General features: G+C 41.2%; 1 protein-coding gene across 1 annotated transcript in view; it reads left to right on the forward strand.

Annotated features, from left to right (window-relative positions):
• Positions 1–18,152, forward strand: part of LOC125890690 (GDNF family receptor alpha-2-like) — a 55,821-nt gene extending 37,669 nt beyond the window's left edge. Inside the window, exons 5-8 of the mRNA XM_049579445.1 lie at positions 3,789–3,901; positions 4,919–5,059; positions 8,825–8,967; positions 15,617–18,152. Of these exons, the coding sequence (XP_049435402.1) occupies positions 3,789–3,901; positions 4,919–5,059; positions 8,825–8,967; positions 15,617–15,754 (535 nt within the window). The 3' untranslated portion in view covers positions 15,755–18,152. The remainder of the gene's footprint in view (positions 1–3,788; positions 3,902–4,918; positions 5,060–8,824; positions 8,968–15,616) is intronic.
• The last annotated feature ends 6,036 nt before the right edge of the window (positions 18,153–24,188 follow it).

Raw genomic sequence — 24,188 nt, forward strand, 5'->3', positions numbered from 1 at the left:
AGAGAGAGAGAGAGAGAGAGAGACACACACACACACACACACACACACACATACAGGGAGACAGAGAGATTGTAACCTCATCACTCCACATTCCCCCTCAGCCAAATCTGCTTGTCTCCGCTCTCTTTATTCGCAGAGTTGAGATGCAGCATAACTGTAAGAACATTGGTTTTTAACTTGCTGCAACAACACAGGAACTCAGGAACTCTGTCTCTCTCATAGACTGTGTTATGGCTACGTACACCCTCATCCTTGAGCTTCCTGAACAACAATGTCCCTCCTGCTGAAAGCAATAGTTTCAGTGTTTGCAGGTAAACGCGCAGGTAGAGGCTCAGTATCATTGCAATGCATACATCTTATCCAGTGACTTTAGAACCTGAAGAAAAAGGCACACAGTGATACATACGTGATCAGGTAGCATCAGTGTAGAAGGTATAATTAATGATATAGTAGCAATATGTAAATTTCTATGACATTAACATTCCACCTGTTTAGGCTACTGTGGCATGCTGTGGTGTGTGCATCATCAGCACTTTGTTTTTTAATATGAATCTCTGTGCATTAATGCAATGCTGTAGATGCATCTGACAAAGTCTCTCAGTAAACAAACAATAAGACGTACTAAATCCTTCAGTTTTGCTAATCAGTGATATGTGAATGTGAAAACACATGAAAATGCATAAAACACATATGCTATGTTTTATCAATTTTGAGAAAATGTGTAGCCAAAGGTGTGATATCTGTAGCATTTTCACCTTGTGATTATTAGCATATCCATTTTGAGACATTGGGATAATTACTTAACTAAAAAAGACTCCTCACATTCTCCCTTTGTGAATTGCATTTTGTGATAACTATCCTAGAGCACTTAATGGAATAAATCAGCAAGGATGATAATGTTCCTGTGACACAAATGAAGGCACTTTTTTTTTTTTAACACCTTGTCTACACCTTGCACAGCAAAAGAGTGAGCAAAAAAAAGGAGCCGAGGGCACAAGAGAAGCACAAGCTGTTATGTGTCTGGTATGGACAGCTGCATTGCTTAAAAGCACAAAAGTGTACCTGCTCTGTCAAACGAATGAAAAGCCCATTTAAAACACGCCTGACTCCAGTGTGGATAGGTTGTTAGAGTTTGTCAGAATAAAAAAAAAACTATTACCTTCCTTGGCAAAGTAAAAGACAGACCCTCTGACTGAAACTTTGGCACCAGGAAGTATAAAAAAAACGGAAATGCAGTCTCAAAAGAGTAATTAGTAATTTTTGAAAATACATTTATTGGCTTAATTGCCAAGCTGAGAAATGTAAGGAGGTTGTTAGTAGCAACCAGGTGTTAGTAGCCAACAATGCTATTTGCAAATACCCAATGCAGCTATTTACAAATTAGTATAAACCTGGGTGTTAGGACATGAACAGGTCTATTTTGTTCAAGTTTATGTTCACGGTGTACACTCAGCAGCTTTATACATTCTAGGAACTAAAAATAATAAGTCAGCTAAGTCTAAAATAAACAGACACAGACTCACACAAGACTCATACCTATCCAGTATGATAGTCCGGTGCTTAACCCCATTCATCCACCCATTTTTCCTCCTCTGTAGGATGTTCTGACACTACATCACCTGACTTTCTGGCAGTACATTTGTAAGTTTTCTTTTAAATGTACCACTTGAAAATATCTGAGATTGGCCAGTACCAGCCCTGATCATGACCTCTATGCCCCAACCCTCAGTGTTAAAAGTGCTAGAAACTGTGGATGACACTGTACTCAATGAACAATCGTTAGACATTTATTTTGAAAATATTTTAAGTGAGTAACTGCACTAATGCTCTTTTTGGCCCCAAATAATTTACTGTGTTCAGTGTTAAATCTTTTGGTTTGTTTGGATTATTAACTTCACATTGATTTAGTATCAAGAAAACGTGGAAGTCCCAAAAACTGCAGTTCATCGAATGGCCACTTGAGGCCGGCTCCAAAACAGAGTAAATCCCCATAGACCTGTATGTTGAAATGCCCAACATTACAGCAGAAATAAACATGTTTACAGCCAGGGATGAAAAACAGTTTTGGTCTTAATATCAGATCCACCCTTGGCTCCTCCACAGCTCCATCCTCGCATCCAAATATGATCACGTCTAGCTCCAAAAACCCAAGATGGCGACAGCCGAAATGCTGAACTTGAGGCTTCAAAGGGCAGTCCACAAACCAGTGGGTGGTAGCTGCATCCATTATTTTATACGGCCTATGGTACTTGCTAATCACAACATGCAGTGGATTCCATAATAGAGCCATGTAGGTATGGGTGTAAATAGCTGAAAAGCCACAGTTTGACTATTTTCACCCAGTGCAAATAGACACACCGGCTTTAATATCATTCTAGCTTAGCTTTGCATAAAGGCTAGAAACAAGATCAAACAGCTAGCTTGACTCTGTCCAAAGATTAAAAAAAATCCACCAACACATTAGTCAGAACAAGGCTAGCTGTTTCCTAATGCCTCCAGTCATTCTGCTAACATAAGCTAACCATCTCTTGACTCCAGCTAGAGTTCAGAGCGGTATTGTTCTTTTTATAACCTGCAAGAAAGTGAATAAAGGTATTTCTCCACATATCAAATAGCTCCTTTAATTGTGAGAAACAAAGAGGACCAACGCCACTGGCACGAAATAAAGACTGGCACTCTGGCTGGCATCTGGATGGCGATTCATTTCTTTATGGTAATTAAAATGTCACAATTAATTTAACAATGATGTATTGAAAATCCTCACCCACGGCACCCTTTAAAAAACACCATAACAAATGAGCATATAACAGACTGAGAAAAGAAGAGAAGGCTATCAGAGCAGCTATCATGAATGAGTCAAGTCAGCTGTTGTTTATCAGCCACTAAATTGCCCAAAAGTTAGCAACCAACTGGATACCAGCCAGAAAATGCATTCAGTCAACTACCCTTACCAAAAATGTTTCTGTGTGTTTGTGTGTATGTGTGTATGTGTGTGTGTTTGTGTGTGTGTGTGTGTAGTGATTTTGTGTGTTCACGCTTGTTTGTGTTCACTAAGGACAAGACAGCCCGAGGCACGTTGCAGTACCTTTGAACTTAAGGCTGCAAAAAGTGGTCAGACCAGGTCAGAAAGAATGAGTCATGGCGGAGGGAGAGACAGCGAGAAGGAGAGGAAGAGAGAGAAAGAAATGTGCAATGGATTGTGATTCACTTAGTGGGCAGCCGTGATGTGAACAGTACAGACAGAGCAACTTTGCACACGCTACTCCCAATAAACCTACTTAAGTGGATTAGCAATGCCACCCTGGGGGCCTCCACAGACTTAAAGCTCTTATCACAAACACACCGAAACAAAACATACTATTTTTATCAGTTCCCTGGGTTTGTGGGGAAAGTGAGTTTGGGAGATGGTTCAGATGTCCGGGATAAGCATGGAAATAGTGGCCAAAAGAGGCATATAATATCTTTCTCATTCATACACAAATGCACTATCGCTGGGTTTAAGTTGCATGCTGTGAAGATCATAAATAGCTTGTTGGTACAGAGGTATGAGTGAGAGGTTGCTATTCAGGACACCTGTTGCGGCGGCCCAGAAACAGATGTTCCATATACTCTCCCTGTTGGATGCTGGTCTCAATTGACAGATGCTCCAGAGTAAAAATTGTGCCAAAAAAATTAGGTCCCTGTGCTTTGAATTTGTGTATGTGTGTTCATCTGTCATGTGCTTATAACTGAACCCTTGCTTCTCTCCTTTTTTTCTGTCTGTGCTGTGCTTCGTGTTTGTTGTGCAGGTCTAGGCTGGCTGATTACCTTGTGAACTGCTGGGTGACTCCGCACACACCGAGCACCTGTCCCAACCAAGACAATCACCAAGCCTGCTTGGCCTCCTACGCAAGGCTCATCGGTCAGTACAGCCAGGGCTGTGGGTGACACTGCGATGGAGTGAGAGTGTGTTTAAAAGAGAAAAGGGGAGGGGGAGAATGAAATGGTCGGAAAGCTATAGAAATGCACATTTACCTCCAAATCTCACAATAATTGTCTCAAATTTCAGATACATGTTGAGATAATGAGTGATGGTTATAGAAAGTGTGGCAGCAGTCTACTCTACCTTCACTTTCATCATGAGGAGCGGACTGAGCAGTGAGACTTGCAGTTCTTTTCCCCTCCAAACCTAAAATCTCCTGCAGCACACTGGACATCGGTTCACTACTAGAAGTAATTAGGCAGTGGAGCCACGGAGAGAGCGTTTACTTAATTAAAACACTTGATGACCATCTGTTTGCTCATAGTAAATGTTGCTTAAACAATGTGCCTGGATGAGTACATGCACATTTTTCAACCACAGTCGACGTTTGATAACAGCACCTTGGTGATGTTGCAGCGGTACCACAGAGCTCGCAAAAAGTTCCACATGCAAATTTACATGAAATAACTTTTTTTCTGTATAGTGGTTGCTGAAGTGTCCATATTTCAGTATCAGTCACTGCCTCCCTACCATGTGTCATAACTGGTGCTGTATGAAGTGATAATACGCCATGGCGCTTCCTGGATTTCTCTGGAAAATGCTACACAAAGTGCATCTAACACCCCTGACTCCAGCTGAAAGCGTCTACACAGAGAGACATTTGAAAAGTAAAATGTTTTGGTACAGCAGTGCTATATTCAAACAGCACACACACTTCCAAAAGCACCTACTTTGCAAAATATTCATAACATAATGGCCTCTTTACATCAAAAATAAAGCATTCGGAAAGCTTCACCTCCCCATAAACTCAAACAGTGCAAACCTATTCCTATGACTAACAACTTGTTATCCATTTTATATACTATTTGCAATAAATGTAGTCCATTATTGTCCATTAGTGACCCGTAACTGTTTGTCCTAATTTGTGTCTGTGTTTGTGTGTGGATGCCTTCACAGGGACAGAGATGACTCCCAACTATGTCGACAGCAGCTTCTCCAATTGGACCATCTCTCCGTGGTGCACCTGTAAGGGCAGTGGAAATCAGGAAGAGGAATGTATGAACTTCCTGCGGTACTTCACCGATAACACATGCCTAAGTGAGCCATCCAAACACATGGATACTCTGCATGCATCTGCAATGGGTTTTATAACTGATAGGGGTTCAACAGTCATGTAATATTGATAAGAGCATGAGCGCGCGATGCAGTAGTTACTCTTGCTGCCATGTAAGAGTAGAGTGAGGCATGAACTTCGATCTAATGCAACTTTAATGGTCTCATGGCAGATTCTGTTTTTCAGTGTCGTAGAGCTCTTCAGTGATAAAACTGTGGACAGGATGTTGAGGAGTGGATGGTGGTGGGAGGATTGAGTATGGAAATAATGAGAGGTGGGGCCGGATTCTCTTCAGACAGCCAAGTATTAAAATGTCAGAAGATAATTAAGTTGGTTTTAATTTTAATTCACTAAACAAAAAAGAAGAAATTATCTCTGTTATTTGGTTAAAAGAGGAAATTAAACCAAAGGGATTAAAATATTTATGGATGATTGATGGATGGGTAGAAAGGTCAATCAAAGCATGAATGCATGAATGCATGGAAGGATGGATGGACAGATAAATACACAGATGAACAAAGGGATGGATAGATGGATGGATGGATGGATGGATGGATGGATGGATGGATGGATGGATGGATGGATGGATGGATGGATGGGTCGAACAAAGCATGAATGCACGGAGGGATGGATGGATGTGGCTGGAGGGATGGATGATGAATGGATGGATGGATGCATAAATGCACAGAGAGATGGATGGATGGATGGATGATAGGTCAAACAAAGCATGAATGCATGGATGGATAGATGCATGGATGGATGGATGGGTCGAACAAAGCATGGATGCACGGAGGGATGGATGGATGAATGGATGTGGCTGGATGATAGATAGATAGATAGATAGATAGATAGATAGATAGATAGATAGATAGATAGATAGATAGATAGATAGATGGAGGGATGTGGCTGGACAGATGGATGATGAATGGATAGATGGATACATGCACAGAGAGATGGATGAGTGGATGGATGGATGGATGAGGGATGGATGGATGCATGGATGGATGGATGGGTCGAACAAAGCATGGATACACGGAGGGATGGAGGGATGGATGGATGTGGCTGGATGGATGGATGAGGGATGGATGGATGGATAGATGGACTGATGAATGCACGATGGCTTGATGGATAGATAGAAGGAACTTCTTGGGTTCCTAATATAAAAATTGCCTGCTACATAGTTTGATACAACTTATCCTTTGCCCGCTGATTAAGTTGGAATTAAATGTTCTTAGTTTCTCAGAAAGTAGTCATTTCTTATCACTTCTCATCCCTCCTTTGGGCAAGATCTGCCCCGGACTTTAATACAAAAGGAACCATTTGCATGTCATTTTCATATTCAATCTGAGAGAGTTAAAGGGCTTATCCCTTGCGGGAGAAAAATGTCATGGAAAGGAACAGATCTAGCACAAATGAAATAATAGCAGAGGCAAAAATACATATCATCTGTACATCTAATGCATAACACACACAGGGTGCAGCATGACAGAGTGGTTACCTCAAACATCCTTATGCTTTTTCTCCGCTGCGAAGTAAAATACAGTGAGATCCTTCCTTGCTACGGCGGAGCGAGCAGTGTCATCAGCGCTACAAGACACCATTGCCTTTAACATGTTCCATTGTGTGGATAATGCTTTCAGACCATTTCAATAGATTGCTGGGGTACCGTTTTAGCTGAGTGTGCAGGATGAGGGATGAGGCTGGGAGCTGAGGAGGCGTCTTGAAAAATAACACAAAATGCAGCATCTCCTCTCTGCAGTCAAGGGGAACTGGTGATAAACTTCGACACACCAGGGAGGAGAATATACACAAAACATACTCACTGTACAGAACTATACATACATACATACACATATATATATTTATATATATATCTTTCCTCTCTCACTATTTCTGCAGACTAAATAAATTTTCCACATTGATTAACAAACCAAAGCACATTGCAATTGAAACCATGTGGTAGAAAAATCAGTTGTTATCTACAATCTCTTCCCCCACTCAGATCAAGTGAAAGGAAGAGCCCAAGAACAGAATAGTTTCCATATTTAGTCAAATATGGGGAGGCTACCATAAAAATTACAGCTGAGAGGATATTAAAATAGTTTAAACATAGTCTGAACCCTGATTTCCCTCCTCCCTCTGTCTCTTTCTCTAGTTCTCTTCTCCCTTTTTTCTTGCTCCATCTGTCCCTGCAGGTAGGGCAATGCATGCTATGCCCAGGGGTTAAAGGAAAACTTATCCAGAGTCATTAAAAAATTGAATTGCTATTGGCAATGAGCTTAATCACTCAGTGAAACATTTGGGTGCAGTAAAACATCCTGTGTGGAGGCCCTCCAGCCAACTAGTTTGATTTATGACTTTATTCCCCCATCGTACAGCATCTGTAGGGGGATAGCTAGCTATAGACGGCCCTGACAAACAGATGCGTAACATCGCATGTCTCAGCAGTACTTCACTACAGTAGCTCTTCACTGCTAGCATTTAAGTTGTTAGGCTTCGCTGGTGAGCTCTGTTCCTCTCTGTGCTTTTATTTTCCAGCAGCAGCCCGAATCGCCAGTGTCGAACAGAATGAGAAACATGAAGGGTGCTTTTGTATGTGTTAAGTGTGCAGGTGTACGCGTGTGTGCCTTTGTGTGTGTTTTGCTGTACAGTAAGTGTGCAACACTATGTAGGTGGACAGAAGATGTGACAGATAAACGTGGCCATGCATCGGGAGCACTAAGGACTTAGTGTGTGTCCATTATGCTGGTGTGTTCCACAACTATCCTATCTGTCCTTTGTGTGGTGGTGGGGAAATGCCATTTCTCCCTTGTTTGGGAATGTTTTGAATTTGATCAGTCACATGAATCTATTCAAAGTCATCTCTGCATGCTGACCTTATAATGGAGGTGGTTGCCAAGCAATTACATGCCTTGCCTTCTCTCTGGCTGAACAAAGAGAAACAAGCCTCGTGTTTTAAACGGATGAGCAGTGAAAAGGTACTCAGCCCCTATTTTACCATATCTAGCTGAAAAGCTGACTGAACAGGGATTTATCACATTTTTGCAGAGACTCACACATGCACTTAGACACAAAATTACACACATGCGTACAGTACATCTGCAGGCGGATACACGAGCGCAGGCTGCTGTCCTCTGTTTGAGCTGATTGATTTGCTACTTTTAAAAGATTCCATTTCTGAGTGTACAACTGCCGGCAAACAAATTGGGGTTCATCATCTCAAGTGCAGACATTATGCCACTATTTGGTCAGCATGTTGCAATTCGGGAATGGCTGTTGCAACATAAAAGGGTTTTTGTAATGAGCTGAGGACATGAACCAAGGTTGTTTGTATTTGATGAATTCGTCCATTGTGCCTCTGCAGCATTGGCTTATAGAAGGATAATTACTAGTTCAATTGATAGCATACTGAAAACATGTTAGGTTGAAAAAGAAGGCACAGCTTGAATATTAAACATAAGGCAGTATTGGTGTTTTGTAAGACAAAAAAAAAGTGGCCTTTCATAAACAAATCTCCAATGGCTGTTTTTGATTAGTTTAACTTCAAGCTTACTGACGAGGCAAAAAGACTGTCTCCTTACTCTTCTTACCCCTTCCTTCCTCAATCCCACTCCGCCCTCCCTCATTCCCTCGGTTGCCAAAGATTGGGCAGGGGACCAAGAAGTTGACTTAGAGCTGTCTGTCTGCTAGCTGGCTTCTTGCTGGGACGGCAGTGAAAAACAAATGACTTTATATCTCTGTCCCTGCAGGAGATGCCATTCAGGCCTTCGGCTATGGGATAGACAACATGCAGAACAAAAACTTGTCTGTCTCTGGCCCCTCGGTGACGACGAAGACGGGGTCAGATTTGTCGATGGGCACCTCAGTACCTCCCATTGTCACCATCCAAGAGGTAATAGGTTTGCATTAATTGTTTCATGACTTGCAGATGTTACATTTATGTGTGTTTTATTGCAAAAATATATCCATATATTTTCAGTTTGCAGCAACTTCCTTGTTAAAATGGACCTAATACAATAAGAACCATAAAAGCATTCCTTCACTCGGCTTCCATGAAAGGAGGATTTTGTACAGAGGCAAAATCATAAAGCTCAACACGCTGCACCATTCACATTCACATCACATTCAATCTCTACGCTTGTTAAAGCAATTGGCACATCAGAACAGACGCTTTATGATAAGACAGTTCATGCTACACCCAAGATGATGACATTTGGTTGAAATATTATATTTCTCTCTCACACAATGAAATAGTGGAATAAATGGGAGGTGGGGGTTTTAATCTGGATTAGAGGTTCCAAAATACTGGCCCAGGGCCTGTTCTCCGCTCAGCGCCGTCTGCTCTAAAGACTGCAGTCAACTCAGCTATAACTGGGTTCACCGTCTGGAGCAGAAAAACATCACTCTCTGCCGTGCTGCAAGAATGCACGTGTGTTTGTCTTTTAATGGAACTGTGCTTCGTTTTCTCGTCAAATAAAATGTGAAAATGACAGGACCATATCGTCCGCCAAAGACTCCCCCTCTCTCCCCGTCTCTCTTGAGTTGGACAGAAATATTTCACTGCACTTTGAGCAAAGCAGAATTTTTTCTGGTTTCCTTTTTATCTAGCTGTTGAGTGTGATTAGTTTTTACAATGAAATATTGTTCTGTTTTACAGATGTATTTTAGATGTGCAGTGCACCCTTCTGGTGTAAGACTAATGATGTTTTTCACCTTTGCAGGAGACCCAGTTACCAAGCTTGGCTGAATTAGACACTGTAATATACTTTGTAAAACCTTCTGTTTCCACTGCTGCTGTTGATGTTATTGTTAATGTCATTTTTCAGCAACTATTACGCATATACACAAAATCCAAGCACCGTGCAGCGTTTATGAATGCAAATTTGGGTGCTGAATGAATGACTCCCATTAAGACATCTATTTTGAGTAATTCCAGGGGCTTTCACAGCCATTAAATGGTCACACTGCTCCCGAGTCATGCAGTATTGTCCTTTACGCAGAACCCCTCATTGTTGTGAAGACAGCAAATTAAAACCTTAAAAATGTTGCAAAGAGGAGAATTAATGAACAAGCACCACTGATAACAATAACAGTGTGCATGTTTGGGAAAGGTGTTGGAGAGAGAGAGAGAGAGGATGGCGGGAGAATGCATTCTCCAAAGGTTTTGTGTGTGTATGTCAGTATTGATGCACCGCTCTGTGCCTGTCTCACTGCAGCGTGGTGTTTAATTTATTGTAAAAATGGTAATTAGGAAACAATAAGACGTGTGATTACTCAAGCAGGAAGTTTATAATTAGAGAGGGAGCTGGTAGGGACATTTTGGGCGGCCCTGCGTTCTCAGACAACTATGCCTGGCAATTAAAACTTGTCAAACTTCCATGGCAGATAAATTGGGGGAGTGTTGTTATGGTATGAGTCCTCTTGGCAGAAGACTGACTGTCCAAGGCTGTAAATCTCGTGGCGGCCAGCGTGGGCCCCGTAGTAGCATGCACACGTGTGCATGCACATGTGTGCAAATAGCATGAGTAACAGAATGCATCAAGTTTGTGATGGATGGATGAACGGCCATGACACTGAAGGATAACCTATAAAACAAAGCACAGTTAGAGAAGAGTGAGCATAGGAGAACCCACGGTCCGTGGCTAAGCCTGTTGATGTCTGTCATACTGCTATCTTATAGTCTATAGAGTATTTTCAGCTAATTTAGATGCATAATTATTCAAAATGTCACTGCCAGTGGTTGTGGGCTTTATCCCATGCTCAGTGAGTAAACATGTGGGCTGAAGCTTGGTCCTTTGAGCACTGTAAGTCAGAGATGTAGCCATCACAAGTCCTGCTTTATTTATGTGGAGAAAACAATATTTTTCCCTTATACTAACATGTTTCTGTAGAGTTTGATGAAGGTAATTGTAAACAACCAATGATGTCTTTGCCATATTCCCAAGGTCGGTTTCTCACAGATAAGATGGATTCTGTGCGTCTTTTATGATCCTGCTTTGAACATTAATGGCCTCGCTTAACAGATTCCAGAACAAGGAGTTGTTTAAAGGTCTAGTGTGTAGGATTATGGGGGATATTTTTGCAGAAATAATATATAATACATCTGTTTTCTTTAGTGTATAATTACTAGTAGTGGGAATTGCCAGAGGACCCACCATAGGATATTATCACAATTCTTAGGTCACAATACGATATTATTGCGATACTGCAATATGCTGAGTATTGTGATACAATATATTGCTATATATTGCGATTTACCTTTTTTTCCAACTGCAAATTATTTCCCCAACTGAAAACTTTGTCAACATCAATTTAATCTCATACAATAAAGTTTTCAGTCTGATCATCTGACTGAAATCTTTTTTTTTTTTTTTGCGTTAACATCTGATGCAAAGCAGACAGGCTGGCCAACACTGTCATAAAACCTGTCAAAAATGCTGCATACACCTGACAAACTGAACTGCTGGCAGATTTACTCGCCCTCTGCGAGGCCAGATTAAAGTTATAGTTGGTAATCCTGTTCAGAAACACTTCTTGTTATACTGGGTGAAAAGGTCCTTCCATCCTGAGAGTAGTCAATACATAATGTGTTCAGAAAAGGAAGGAAAAAAATCCGACCTCTGTGGCAGCTGCAGGCCTATAAAAACTCTGACCAATCCCTGCCATTCAGTGTGAATGGAGAGAACCAATCAGATGCCTTCATGTCTCGTCCTGCCCGAGCCCCCCTCTGTCCCTCCCTCCCTCCTCCCTGCACGCACTCATCACGTGTCACCGTTGCCGGAAATATTCAGCACACTCCTCAGCAGAAATACCGAGTTGAACAATGGCAGAGAAAATGCAGCCAAAAATACCACTTCCAGCGTTACTTGTAACGGCTCGCCCCACTAAACAGGCTGAGAAAGGAAAGTCGGAGGCAGAAAAGGCTGCGACAAAAAAGGCTTTGGATAAAGTGAGAGGACAAACCAGACATCAACATCGGTGCAGCTTTTGAACGGTGGAGACAACTGAGGGAGTTGAAGGGCCTGAAAAGTGATGCAGAGGTTGCTGTCTTTCTGTTGGACAGGTAATTATTTGTTTGCTTCGGGGGGATTTGTTATTTTACTCGGCTCTCCTTTGCCCTGCTGAGTTGACTCCTACTGCAGGATGCGCGTTCAAGTTTGTGGGGCTGTGGCTTTGGACAGAGCACTGACAGAAGGGGGAGGAGTGGATGGAGCTTAGAGGAGGTGCCGCTTTCAAATCTTGCTAGCTCTCCAACATTACCAACTATAGCTTTAAGCGCGAGAGAGAAACACTTTACATGCAGTTATCCACTAACTGAATGGCAACACCCACATTAGAAGTGTTGCCTGTTACAAAGATAATTCCCCATTCTTGTGCTGCATTTTGCAGGAGGTCTACAGTGTTTTCCCTGGTGTGACTTTCATGTACTGCTCTGTGAGAAAAAAAGTGTTGTTATAGTCACATATGAATCCACTGAAGTCCAGGCTCCACAAGTTAATGCAACCCTTCTTGCTGAGCACAAAGATTCCATCCTCAAGTTTATGCTTGACTTCTCTGTAGAGCTTGGGTATGGCTTTGTCGGTGAAAAACGTCGGGACGGAGCCATATACCTGGGTTCCATTCTTTTTAGCATGTAACAAAAGCCTTTGTTTTCAACAATGCTGTATGGATGCAGATCTTTGCACATGAAATAGGTGAGGTTCTTCACTCTCTCCAAGTTGTATGGTAGTTTTGCCAAGCTAAGAGCATCCAGCGTTGTTAGATTTTTCAGTGGAGCAGGTTTAGCACTAGCTTGGCAGTTAGTGGCTAACACTATCTCTGAAAGGTGGTGTGTGAGGTGAGCCCTTATGTTCGTAGTATGTCACTGGTAGTATTGTATCATATGGCACTGCATGCAAATCTCATGTTTCATATCCAAGTCCTCCCTTTCTTCCATGAATAAAAAAATGCAAAATAAGTCCAGGCATTTGATTTAATCCATGACAGCACATTTCTGATTTCTTTCTGCGTTAGCCACCACATTTAGGAGCCTCTCTGTGACAAGCCAATCAGTGTCGGAAAAACATATTTTTCTTTCAGTGAAACGGCTTTATTCAATATTTTTACTAGTTTAAATCACTGATTCTAAAGGGAAAGAGACCCCTGCAGATAATTTGGCTCCCTGCAAAAAACCCCTGAAGGTCTGAATTTTAAGTTATCAGAGAAAATAAGTGAGCATACATTGGCAGGTGCTGGGCTACCAGCTCATCTGTGATGATCCAAACAGTGTCGGAAAAACACTGATTTCTTCTGTGAAACTGTATTATTTTATTTTATTTTGTTATGTTTCATTTTTACCAGTTTAAATATCCGTTTAAGGTCTGTTTGTTCTGGAGAAGAAGAGACCAAGAGTTCACTCTTGGCACATTGTTGCAAGCTGGTTGCAATTAGCAATCCTCACCAGTAGATGTCACTAAATCCTACACACTGTTCCTTTAACTGTTCACTTTTGCCACATTTTAAGTATAATTCAAAATGTAATGTAATCCAGCTTCTGTGTGTTTAAATCCTTCCTCTAACCTCAACCGCTGGGAAGCTGGTGTTGTCTGTGTTCCCACACTGTCACTGTCACGTGTTGATTTTCAGCTCAATTGAAAGGAATTGATTGTGGACAGAAGCTATGTACCTCAGGGTTACTCGATTACTCGCCTTAGGGAATGCAGTCCGGTTGCACTGTAAATTTGTGTGTACTGTGTAATGTACTGATCGATAATAAAAACTCTGTCCGTAACATGTTCAATGACAAGTGGGACTTCCTTATCAACAGTTTAAATAAATTTTCCATCCTCTCTCTCTCTCTCTCTCTCTCTCTCTCTCTCTCTCTCTCTCTTTTTCTCTCTCTCAGCATGTGTTAAAGCCTCAGTAAATGAGTTCATGTTTTGACATTGTCTGTATTCCGTCACGGTGCATGCATTCATACGCATGTGATTGTGCTCTTAGCCATGTGTTTATGTGTTCGTGTACCTTCTCACGAGCCCGAGTGTGTATGTGTGGATATTGGCTGCAGCCGGAGATCTGGACTCATGTCAACAGGCTGCTGCCACACATCACTGCCCTTGCTAATTAATTGGCTTTTAGTCGCGGATGTGTTTGGTGCATTGTCAAGCTACCCATAGCCCCCCCCCCTTTTTTTTTGGCAACTGTCATTTAACTATTTCTTTGTACAGCGTGAATGCACAAGCCCAGGTACTGTGATAACTGCAGCTATTTTGGATATCCCTCCCTTCCCTCCCTCCCTCACTCTCCCATCTTCCTTCTCTGCCTTTACAGGAAAATAAATATGCCTGTCCTGTTAATATAATCCAACACAATTTTCTTGTTTCATTTTTTATTTTCTTCATATGTTGTCTTGTTTTGGTGGAAAATGAGGTGCTAGTAGATAACATCTGAGTAGATGTTTTTCCTGTGTACAGGGAAATGGACCAAAGTGCAATCTCTGCAAAGGTTACATTGGTGAAGATGAGTTGAGGGGATGGCGGTGGAGGAGGTGGAGGAGGAGGAGGAGGAGGAGGAGGAGGAGAAGAAAATGTTTCATGTTCCTTATGATGTGCCTCTGTATTGCTGTGCTGGACTGAAAATGGTGCCTCCGCAAATTGAGCGAGACTACTTTAACTTCGAGGCAAATGGTTATGCTTTGTGTTACAAGAATCCGAGAAAATTGAAAAAGTATTCAAAATGCTAACAATTTTATGGAAAAGCACATAATAAGGCAATTGCTGTGTGGATATAACGGTGGAACTCTGGAGGCCACAGAGTTTAATATCTGGACTGATGTGTTCCCACTGCTCTCTGCCATAATGTGAACAGTGTGGTAATGTGCCATTTCTCCCTCTCTGTTTGCACTCTGTACATACGTGTATTTTCTCTTGTGCATAAGAATAAACACTGTAGTATTTTGATTGTGCACAGTCAAACTGCATACAAGGGGTCTTGCAAGTATTTTGTTCGGGCCTCTGCTTGCTGTAATTTATGCCTTATGAAATATTGAAAGAAATCCACAGCTGCTGCTGGCTTCTGTAGTGTGTGTTTGGCTTCCTAGCATGTTTTTCTTGTAAATAAAGCCTGTAATGATAGCTCTAAAAACTGTTTAGAGACTTGCTGGCACAACCTAAAAGAGTTCAAGAAAAAAGAAAAAGTCCTCACAAGAAGCTTTCCTTTGTTGCCAACTTGTTTAAGAAGCAGGGAGCATACTAAGCAGCAGGGGCTTGAAATACTGAGATACTTCACATATCAAAACATTTGGTGGATCAAACACTTAATGTTCGTGCCAAAGTGGGTCTGCCACGGATTCATGTAATGTCTCACTTTTACTCCGACTTTCTGACTCTTTGTTTTCCCGTCTTCTCCTCAGCTCTGACCCTGTCCTGTCTCACCTTTGTCCTGTCTCCTCCTGCTCCTCTCCCCCATCAAATGCCAGAACAAGAAGCAGCACGAGTGTCTGAGTCACGTCTAACCTTTGCACGTCTCTCTCTCTCCCCCTGTGTGTCCCTCTATCTAACCAGTATTCTGAATCGAGAGACGATGGCCTGGGCAAAACCCGGGGCCTGCCAGAGGATCACTCTGCCTGTCTGCGTGCCAACGTCTGGGCTCTGCTTCCCGGCCTGGCTTTGGCTCTGGTCCTGGCCCAGCATGCCTTATAGGAGCGCCAGGAGAAGAAAAAAGAGGTCATCCACCCACAAGCTGATCCCAAAAGCAGAAGGTGTTATTTCTGAGGCTGATATTAAGAAGGCTGAATCTCTGGGTAGTTGACATGAATGGCATTTATAAAAGAAGAAAAAAACAAAAAGAGCTGGAAAATATTGAAGTTTTACAAGTGTGAATTTGTTGTTCATTTGATGTATCGTTAGGGCGGACCACAACTGTGATGAAGCACATGGCTTTAAAAAGGACCCTTGGTAGGAGAGGCCCATGAAGGCTGTTCACTGGGAATGACTCTCCCTCAGACTGAGACACAAAATCCTGGAGGACTGAAGCTGAACATTTTAAAGACTTCTGCACTTTTCTCACCAAAGGAGGGAGAGAAGGAGTGAACAACGTAATTAAAAGAAGACAGGATTGACAGAAAAGAAATTGTTGCAGAGAGAAAAGGAATGAGCGAGAGGTAAATGGGGTAGGAGTGAGAGCGAGAGGAGAAAGAGACATATTTCTGCTATCAGTCACACTTTTTGTTTTTTTTTTTTGTCTTGAATTGGTTCTCGACTTAATCTTCTCTTGGATGAACAGACCACAAATTTAGGGGCGAGATGGGGGATGATTACATTCTGTCTTCAACACTAGTGTAAACTCTAAACTGTAAAGCCTACTCAGTGTTCTAAGTGTTGGTATAGTATCTGTGACCATAATCAATCTACCGTACAGCTCTTTCATTTGGGTGCTATACAGTATACTTTTTCAGCAGGTGGCGAAAAGAACTAAAGATGGCGACGTAACCAGTGAATGGTCCTTTGGTCATTTGAGATGTTGTTGTTAATGACTGTGGGTGTGCACCATATGTCCACCTGCACATGTGTATATTTCTGTCTCTATGTATATAAAAAACTCTTTTCTTTCATTCAACCAAATGATATCTACGGTAACTTGAATGGACATTACTGTACGCTAAGATGGCTCTGTATTGGAACTAATGGAAGGCCTTCATTATCTGCGTTTATATTTGTCTATAAAGGTTTGATGACAAAGAATGTATACAGGGATGAGATTAAACGAGCTCTAACTGCTTGGAAAGCCATAACCTGTGTGTGAGTATCATACTGTGTTCACTGAGTTTGTGTGTGTGCGTGTGGACAATTATTATAATGTGTGTGCGTCTATGTTTCTGTGCAGAAGAAAAGTAGCTTATAAGGAGCAGTTTAAATTGCCAGTGCGGGGGTTCGTTCTGCCCCCTCAGAGAGCAGAGGTTATGATGCATAGTGTAATTAACTGCAGGCTTTTTTGAGAGTCAGGACAGCCACCAGTGCTTGTGACCCAGCCTTTTAACTTCATTGTTCTTCTTTTCATAGAATATTTTAAAGAGGAACACCACCGGAATTAAGATTCCAGTACATTATTTCCATAGCCGAGGAAAGTTCAATCAATATTTGTGAACATGAGTGACTCTCTCTTAAAGCCAGAAACCAGAGGAGTCAGTCTCAAACTTGCGATGACATTGAGTACTAAGTCTGGAGCCATAGACAATGAATGGGAGACTGATTTTGTGGACCCATAGAATGTTTGTTTTCTTTTTTATACCCAAATAAACTGTACCGTGCTGTAGCGTTCTCAGCTCTGAAGCAGAAAATGTACCCATAGGGACTGAATCAACATAACGCCACCCTAACAACTGCTATTTCTACCAGGGGGCACAACTGATAATTGATTTCAGTCGTGGAGATATGTGAAATCGGCAAATTTGTTTATTTCTGGTATCATTTCCAGCCATAACTATACAGTTAAACATGGTGGTCCCACCTATGTGACATCTCAGCATTGTACTGCTGTGGACAGGGCTGCAGAAAAACATATTTTAGCCTCCTAAAAAGCCCCACCTGTCCATTTTCATTACACAGTCTATGGAGTCATTGATAACAGTTTTCCCTATTCACTGTTAATGGAACAGCTCCAGTTTTAGCACTCAAGTTTTTGGATTTGAAAGAGAGTCGTTCATGTTTGCAAATATTTCTGGACTTTCTTACCATAGAAATAAAAGATACACTGAAACAATGTCCTTGAACAGTCAGTTTTTGTGTAAAGCTGCCTTCAAAACAAGCTGTGAAAAGTATCAGCTTCAATATTTTGGAAAATACTATTATTCAGTTTCTTGACAAGAGTTAGATGAGAAGATCAATACTTCTGAAAAAGTGGTATCAGTCTTCTTTGGCAGTTTTATACTAAATTTGAACAAAAACAAATTTCTTTAAGGATTTACTCATTTATTTCTATGTACTTTCATACGTTGAAAAAGTTATTTGCTGTAACCATTCCTAGAGACAGTATTTATGGGAATGTCTACAAAACTTCACATCATTTTATGCCAAGGGGGAAAACAAAGCATTCACAATGCTGAAGAGTTGCTGTGTGGCTTTCTGCATGTCAAATAAAATTAAAAATCCAGAGTTAACAAGTTTTTTTTTTCAACCCTTTTTCCCCATGTTTTCATGTCTAAGTGACTAATGGGAACATTTTCTGAAAATGAGTGAGAGCGTAGCAGCCGTCAGCGGCTAAGTTGCAATTCAGGATATTTTGGTACTGTCAGTTTAAGTCCACTAAAAGTGCCTGTGTTTGCCACTGACATATTTATTATTGTAAGTGTCTGACAACATTATCGAAAGGATGCCCACAGAGAGAGACCTTTTTGTTTAAGAGTAATATCCTTTTTGTTTAACCAGACACAGCCTTGAAATCACTATCGTCAGACCAACCAGACTCCATTTAAATAATCAATAATTTTATCATTGTAAAACACACTTCATTTAAAGTCAACAGAAACAATGAAAAATTTATAGACACTGTCTTGGTTCATCTTTCCACTGTTTTAAAAATCATCAACTCTGATTCGGTTGATATAAACTCTTAATTTACCGAGGCAGATGTGTAAATATGCTGGCTCTATACTCGCTAAAATTACAGTTTATTTAAATGTAATCTGGTGGTTTTGGTGGTGGTGATTTTGAGCCTGTTTCTGATAAAACAAAGGATATGACACTTTATCCAAAAAGTGTAAGATTGTTTAGTCACTGGTAAAAAAGTTGTGGGCCTCCAACGACCAGTAGTTCTTGAGGTTGCAAATCTCTGTGAGGTATGTCATAGCACGTTATCAATACAAAGGCTAATGGCGTCGACTAACGTTAGCACTGCTAGACTTTATCGAAACATGCATGGAATTCACTAAAACATGCTAATCTATTACATCATAGTGTTACTGACTGTAGGATACTGATATTATGATAAGTTTAATAATCATAGTTACTAGTCCATACCCATTGGTAGCTTTGTCACCTTCTACCTATGCCAGTCCTCAATGCCTATGTGCAGTTTCACATAGATTGACCAACATACAACAACATTTGGCCACAGGGGGAGCCACAGCAATTGGTCGCATTTTAGCCATTTTTAAGCATTTTTCTGTTGTTATAGCAACACCCAGTTGCCAATTAGAGTTACAGTCACCTTGAGGCGTCCTGTTCTATATATCTACCAAGTTTAGTAAAAATCCATATGGCGGTAAGGCCTAGATAAGAAATTAGCTCTTTAGCACTCCCATTTTGTTTGATTGGGTCAATAATGGAGGGGTCCCCTCAGATGATGTGTGGTCATATGCTTACAAAGTTGCGTGGTGATGGGTGAAACCCTTGAGATGTTATACACCTTTATGTGATGAGCCACACCCTCCGCAATAGTGCCCTGCACGGGCCTATTACCTGGGCCCGGGCCCGGCCCTGGCCCAAGGGGGTGGAGCCCCAGCCCAGCCCGGCCTGACAAGTTTTCAGAATTCTCATGCCCGAACCCAAAAAAAAAGCCCGACTTTTTTTTTTTTTTTTTTTTTTTTTTTTTAAAACCTCCCATAACAACATGTTGGCTGTTAATGTTGCAGACATTACAATTGTTTAATTGGGGATTCTAGCGTGGTATTAAGCTATATTCATTATATTTTGACTTAATGACTGTATTCTCCTATTTAATGAGAATTGTCAACTGTTGCAGCTGCATCACGCACAGTGACTTCAAAAAACAAAATAATCAATTAAACAATCAAACAACCAAAAATGCTTCAAACACTTTTTTCTCATGAGGAGAGGCATCTCTGTGCAAAGTTTCATGTCTCTACGACATACGGGGCATGAGATATGCCCATTCAAAGATTGCAATTTCAATTGGTTGCTATAGCGCCCCCCTTTGGCCAATTGATGTAATATTGCTTCATTCGCATCCTCCCATGACCCTCTACCACTGTGCCAAATTTCACATGGATTGACCAAGTCAGTGAGGAGAAAAACGTGGAACAGAGACACACACACACACAGACAGAGTTTTCGTTCGTCATTATATAGTAAGATAGTTAATGTCATAGTGTCCCTTTAAAAACTATGCGTACAGCATGTACAGACTGGGGTAAAGGACTGCTTTTCCCCACACTGACTCTGCCGTTGCTGTGCACCGTAGCTATGACTACACACCAACTATCTATCCTGTCAACACAGGACGTGATCCTGTCTTAGACCTTGTGGATTTTGTCCCCTAAGAGACCTCTTCATGGCCAGTGTGGACAACAACCAATTATTTTTTCAATGTACATATGGGCGTGTGAGTGTCCTATTAAAAATCATGAACCTATCCTTTACAAACCGTCTGACTGCATCATTTCGCATGGGCACATTCTGTAGCAAGATGTATTTTTGTATGTTTATACATACATAATTCTTTCTTACATTTTCACAATCAGTGTTTCCACCAAAATGTTTATGTCTTCAGTCTGCACATCAAGTACGGTGTTTTGCCACGCACTGTAAATGCATGCTACTGAACCAAACAGCGTTAAGTTACCGGATTATTTTGAAGAAAGGTTTACAATATGTCACAGGAACAGATGTAGAATTAAACTATGTGCTATTTATTATTGTTAACTGCAGCTGCAGTGTATACAGTGTGGTCAGCACTGGCAGAAATTACAGACCTAAACTGGTGTGTTTACTGCCCTGGGCTCCTGAGATTATAAAATGTCAAACACTTGAATATAATATTATTTTCACTGCAAGCTCCACACTCACACTGAAACCTGAACAGTGACACCATGTTTGATGTTTCAGCTTAGTCTTGTTATCATTGTGGATGTCAAAAGATATGGTGATTCTATGAGGTAAAAAGTACAAACAGTTTCATTTTAGGGATTTTTCACCAGTCTCATAACAAATAACAAATAATCCCACATCAGACAACATTTCAAACTACCAAAGTATTTTAAAAGATAAAATGATACTGATACATTAGTAATTTGTACTTTCTGTTAGAAGTAAGAAGCATCTCCTTCTTTTTTCTTTCTTTTTTTTTAATCAGATATCTTTCCTGGCAGCGCTGCCGTCCCTTTGAATTACAATGTATCTGCTCAAAATTACTCTGGCGGTATAGATGCGTGGTTTACAGATATGGTTGTCTGTGTAAAAAAAAAGAAAAAAAAGGAAATAGACCAGGCGTGTAAAACAGTTCAATTTAAACAAATCTATCTAATCATCTATCTAAAACATATCTACAACATCAACAGTAGAAGTCAGACGCAGCGTTTGAGAATCAAAAAGCAAGGGTTTCTTATCCTACATCAACATTTAGCAATTTCAGAGGAGGAAATCCATCAAAGATGAAGCAGAGCTGCCAATTCTCCCCCAAGAACAGCCCCAAGAGGCCTTAATGCAATGCAGCCATAATATAGTGCAGACCCCATCACAGACTGTTTTCTCCAACACAGACATGGATCCTCTTTATAGAAGGAAAAACTTATTGCTTTGCTTACATTTTCATATTAAATTACAAATAAAGTATATTTGAGCTTACTTTGGCAAGATGTATTTGCCCACTTTGACACTCCGTTACCTGCAGTCACTTACACCTCTATGTATTTTACATTTTTGCCTGAATAATTTAGAGCTCAGTCTACAGCAGGATTATTACTGGGAGAAGGTGAAATGCAGACAGACTGCAGCATTTGTACCTGGATGATAACAAGGATCTGGTGATGTTTCTGGGTTGTGTACTGTGAAAAGTTACTGACTGACACTTAATGTTCAACCCCTTCTGACAACATAAAATGTTTTCTTTTCGGCTTTCTCTCCATGTGCGGAGCCAAATAGAGTTCTCCATGCCATCACAGCATGCTTTAAATGTAAATCACAGCAATTGCCTGTTAGCAGTATATTCCGTTCCATGAATGCAACATGAAAGTGAACTTCTGCCCTGCTGTGTATATTTTACAATCTGCGCTATCAGAAAATTTACAGCTAAAAGCTCTCTGGGCTTCGTGTTTACGCAGCTGTCACCAGAACAATGCCGTCTATACCTCCCTGCCTATTAATCAAACTTTGATTTGGTCAGTTTGTTGCTTACTTTTCAGAAAAAAAATGATGACGCACTGTGAGTTATTACATAGTCAGCTTCCCATAAAGCCGATCAAAGCTGGCAGATAAATTAAGAGTTTGACATGTGGAAAATGCAAATAAACTGATCAAAATGCAAACCTCCCCTCTCTTCATTTTACCCTCCCTGAAGCGGGTCTGAGTTTGGGGCCAAAAAGACAGCAGATCAGCAGTTCTTACACAGCTTAAGAGAATGTATATGCAGGAGACCTACACAACACACAGCACAATTCAGAAATGTATCAGGGATTTTGTGGCAGATATTACTGACGCAGGAGCCCAGCGAAGGGACAGCTTGAAAAGAGGCAGAATAAAATGCTTTTATAGGGCAGAAAAGTGAACGATGGGGAGCTGGGATTGTGTTTTAGATGTAAAGCCAAAATGATACGGTTTTCTGTCTGTGTGATCATAATTTAAGCTACTGAGACAGAAATGCGTAGGATATGTGTCTGTAGGACAAAAGACAGCTGCACAACTCAAAAGTGCAAACCGGTGTCCTTACATCCGTGTGTTTAAAGCGGACCTATTGGTTCATACGTGTATTTTGGGTTGCTACTTGAACATGTTTACATGCTTAATGTTCAAAAAACACTTTGACTGTGCAGGAACATCTGTAATCAGAGTCTGTTTGAGACGCTGTGTTTTAGCCCACACATTCTCACTCCCAACTTGTCAAATCAACGCTTGGTCAGTGGCCCTACATGTCAAAATAGCATCCAGCATCATCAGTTTTGAATGCTCAGGGAGGACTTGTAAAAAAAAAGCTTTTTACATGCATTGTGTCTTTCAAGATAAACTTCCATTTACACAGGAAATGTACAGTTTCTGCTTGAATGTGTAAAGTCTCAAAATTAAAATAGAGTGTTGAAAAAAGGTTTACTACCTCAAGTTTAGGCAAGAAAAATACATTTAGGCAACATAAGCATGGGTTAGGATTAGAAAAAAACATCACCATATGTTATGTAAAGTACTGGGTGAAAGTCTGGAGTTTGTTGGTACCAACCTCCTCCCCTCCCATCCACCTAAGTTCTCGTTCTTTATCCTACTGCAGTTGCTCAGAGCGGGGTAACACAGTGGTGCAGTAGTTAGCATTGTTGCCCTTACAGCAAGAGGGTTTCTGGTTTGATGGGCTCTTGTGTGGAGTCTGCATGTTCGCCCTGTGTCAGCGTGGGTTTTCTCCAGGTACTCCAGCTTCCTCCCACAGTCCAAAAACATGCAGGTTAACTGGTGACATTAAACTGGCCGTAGGTGTGAATGTGAGTGTGGTCTCTACTGTATGTGTCAGCCCTGTGATAGTCTGGTGATCTGTCCAGGGTGGACCCCGGCTCTCACCCAATGTCAGCTGGGATAGGCTCCAGCCCTCCTGCGACCCTTAACAGGATAAGTGGTTACAGAAAACAAATGAATGGATATATAGATAGATTGTTTATTTGTCCCCATTGGGGAAATTTGACTTGCATCCCACAGTCATCAGGAGCACCAACACAACACAGTACATTACAATACAAACAAAAAGCAACACATACCATCAAGCATTGTGCCAGCATCATGAACACAGTAGGGTTGTTTAGGTGAGTCACATTTAAAGTACTGATTTAATGAATAAACAGAAATTACATTCACACGCAGAGCTGAGGCGCTTGTTCAGGAGCACAATACTAATGGGGACAAATGATCTCTGTGCTCGGGCTTGTAGCCTAGGTACAGTAAACCGTCGTCCCGATCTCATAAGGTCATATTGATTGAATAGCGATGCCTTACGTCTCCAGCGATGAATAAGTTGCTTGGTTGATTGGAAAATACCACCGCTTGGTGAGTATCATACCACCACCAAAGGATGCCGTGGTGCGAGGACCACTGACCAAGCACCGATATTTGTCTAGTTGGGAGTGAAATCGGGTTGTTTCAGTGCCTGTCTCTTTAAGTCCCCCACCCAAAAAAGCCCAGTCTGCACTGATTGTTCGGCATTTTGGGG

Source organism: Epinephelus fuscoguttatus, linkage group LG6, assembly GCF_011397635.1.
Source record: "Epinephelus fuscoguttatus linkage group LG6, E.fuscoguttatus.final_Chr_v1".
In the NCBI taxonomy this organism is placed as follows: domain Eukaryota; kingdom Metazoa; phylum Chordata; class Actinopteri; order Perciformes; family Serranidae; genus Epinephelus; species Epinephelus fuscoguttatus.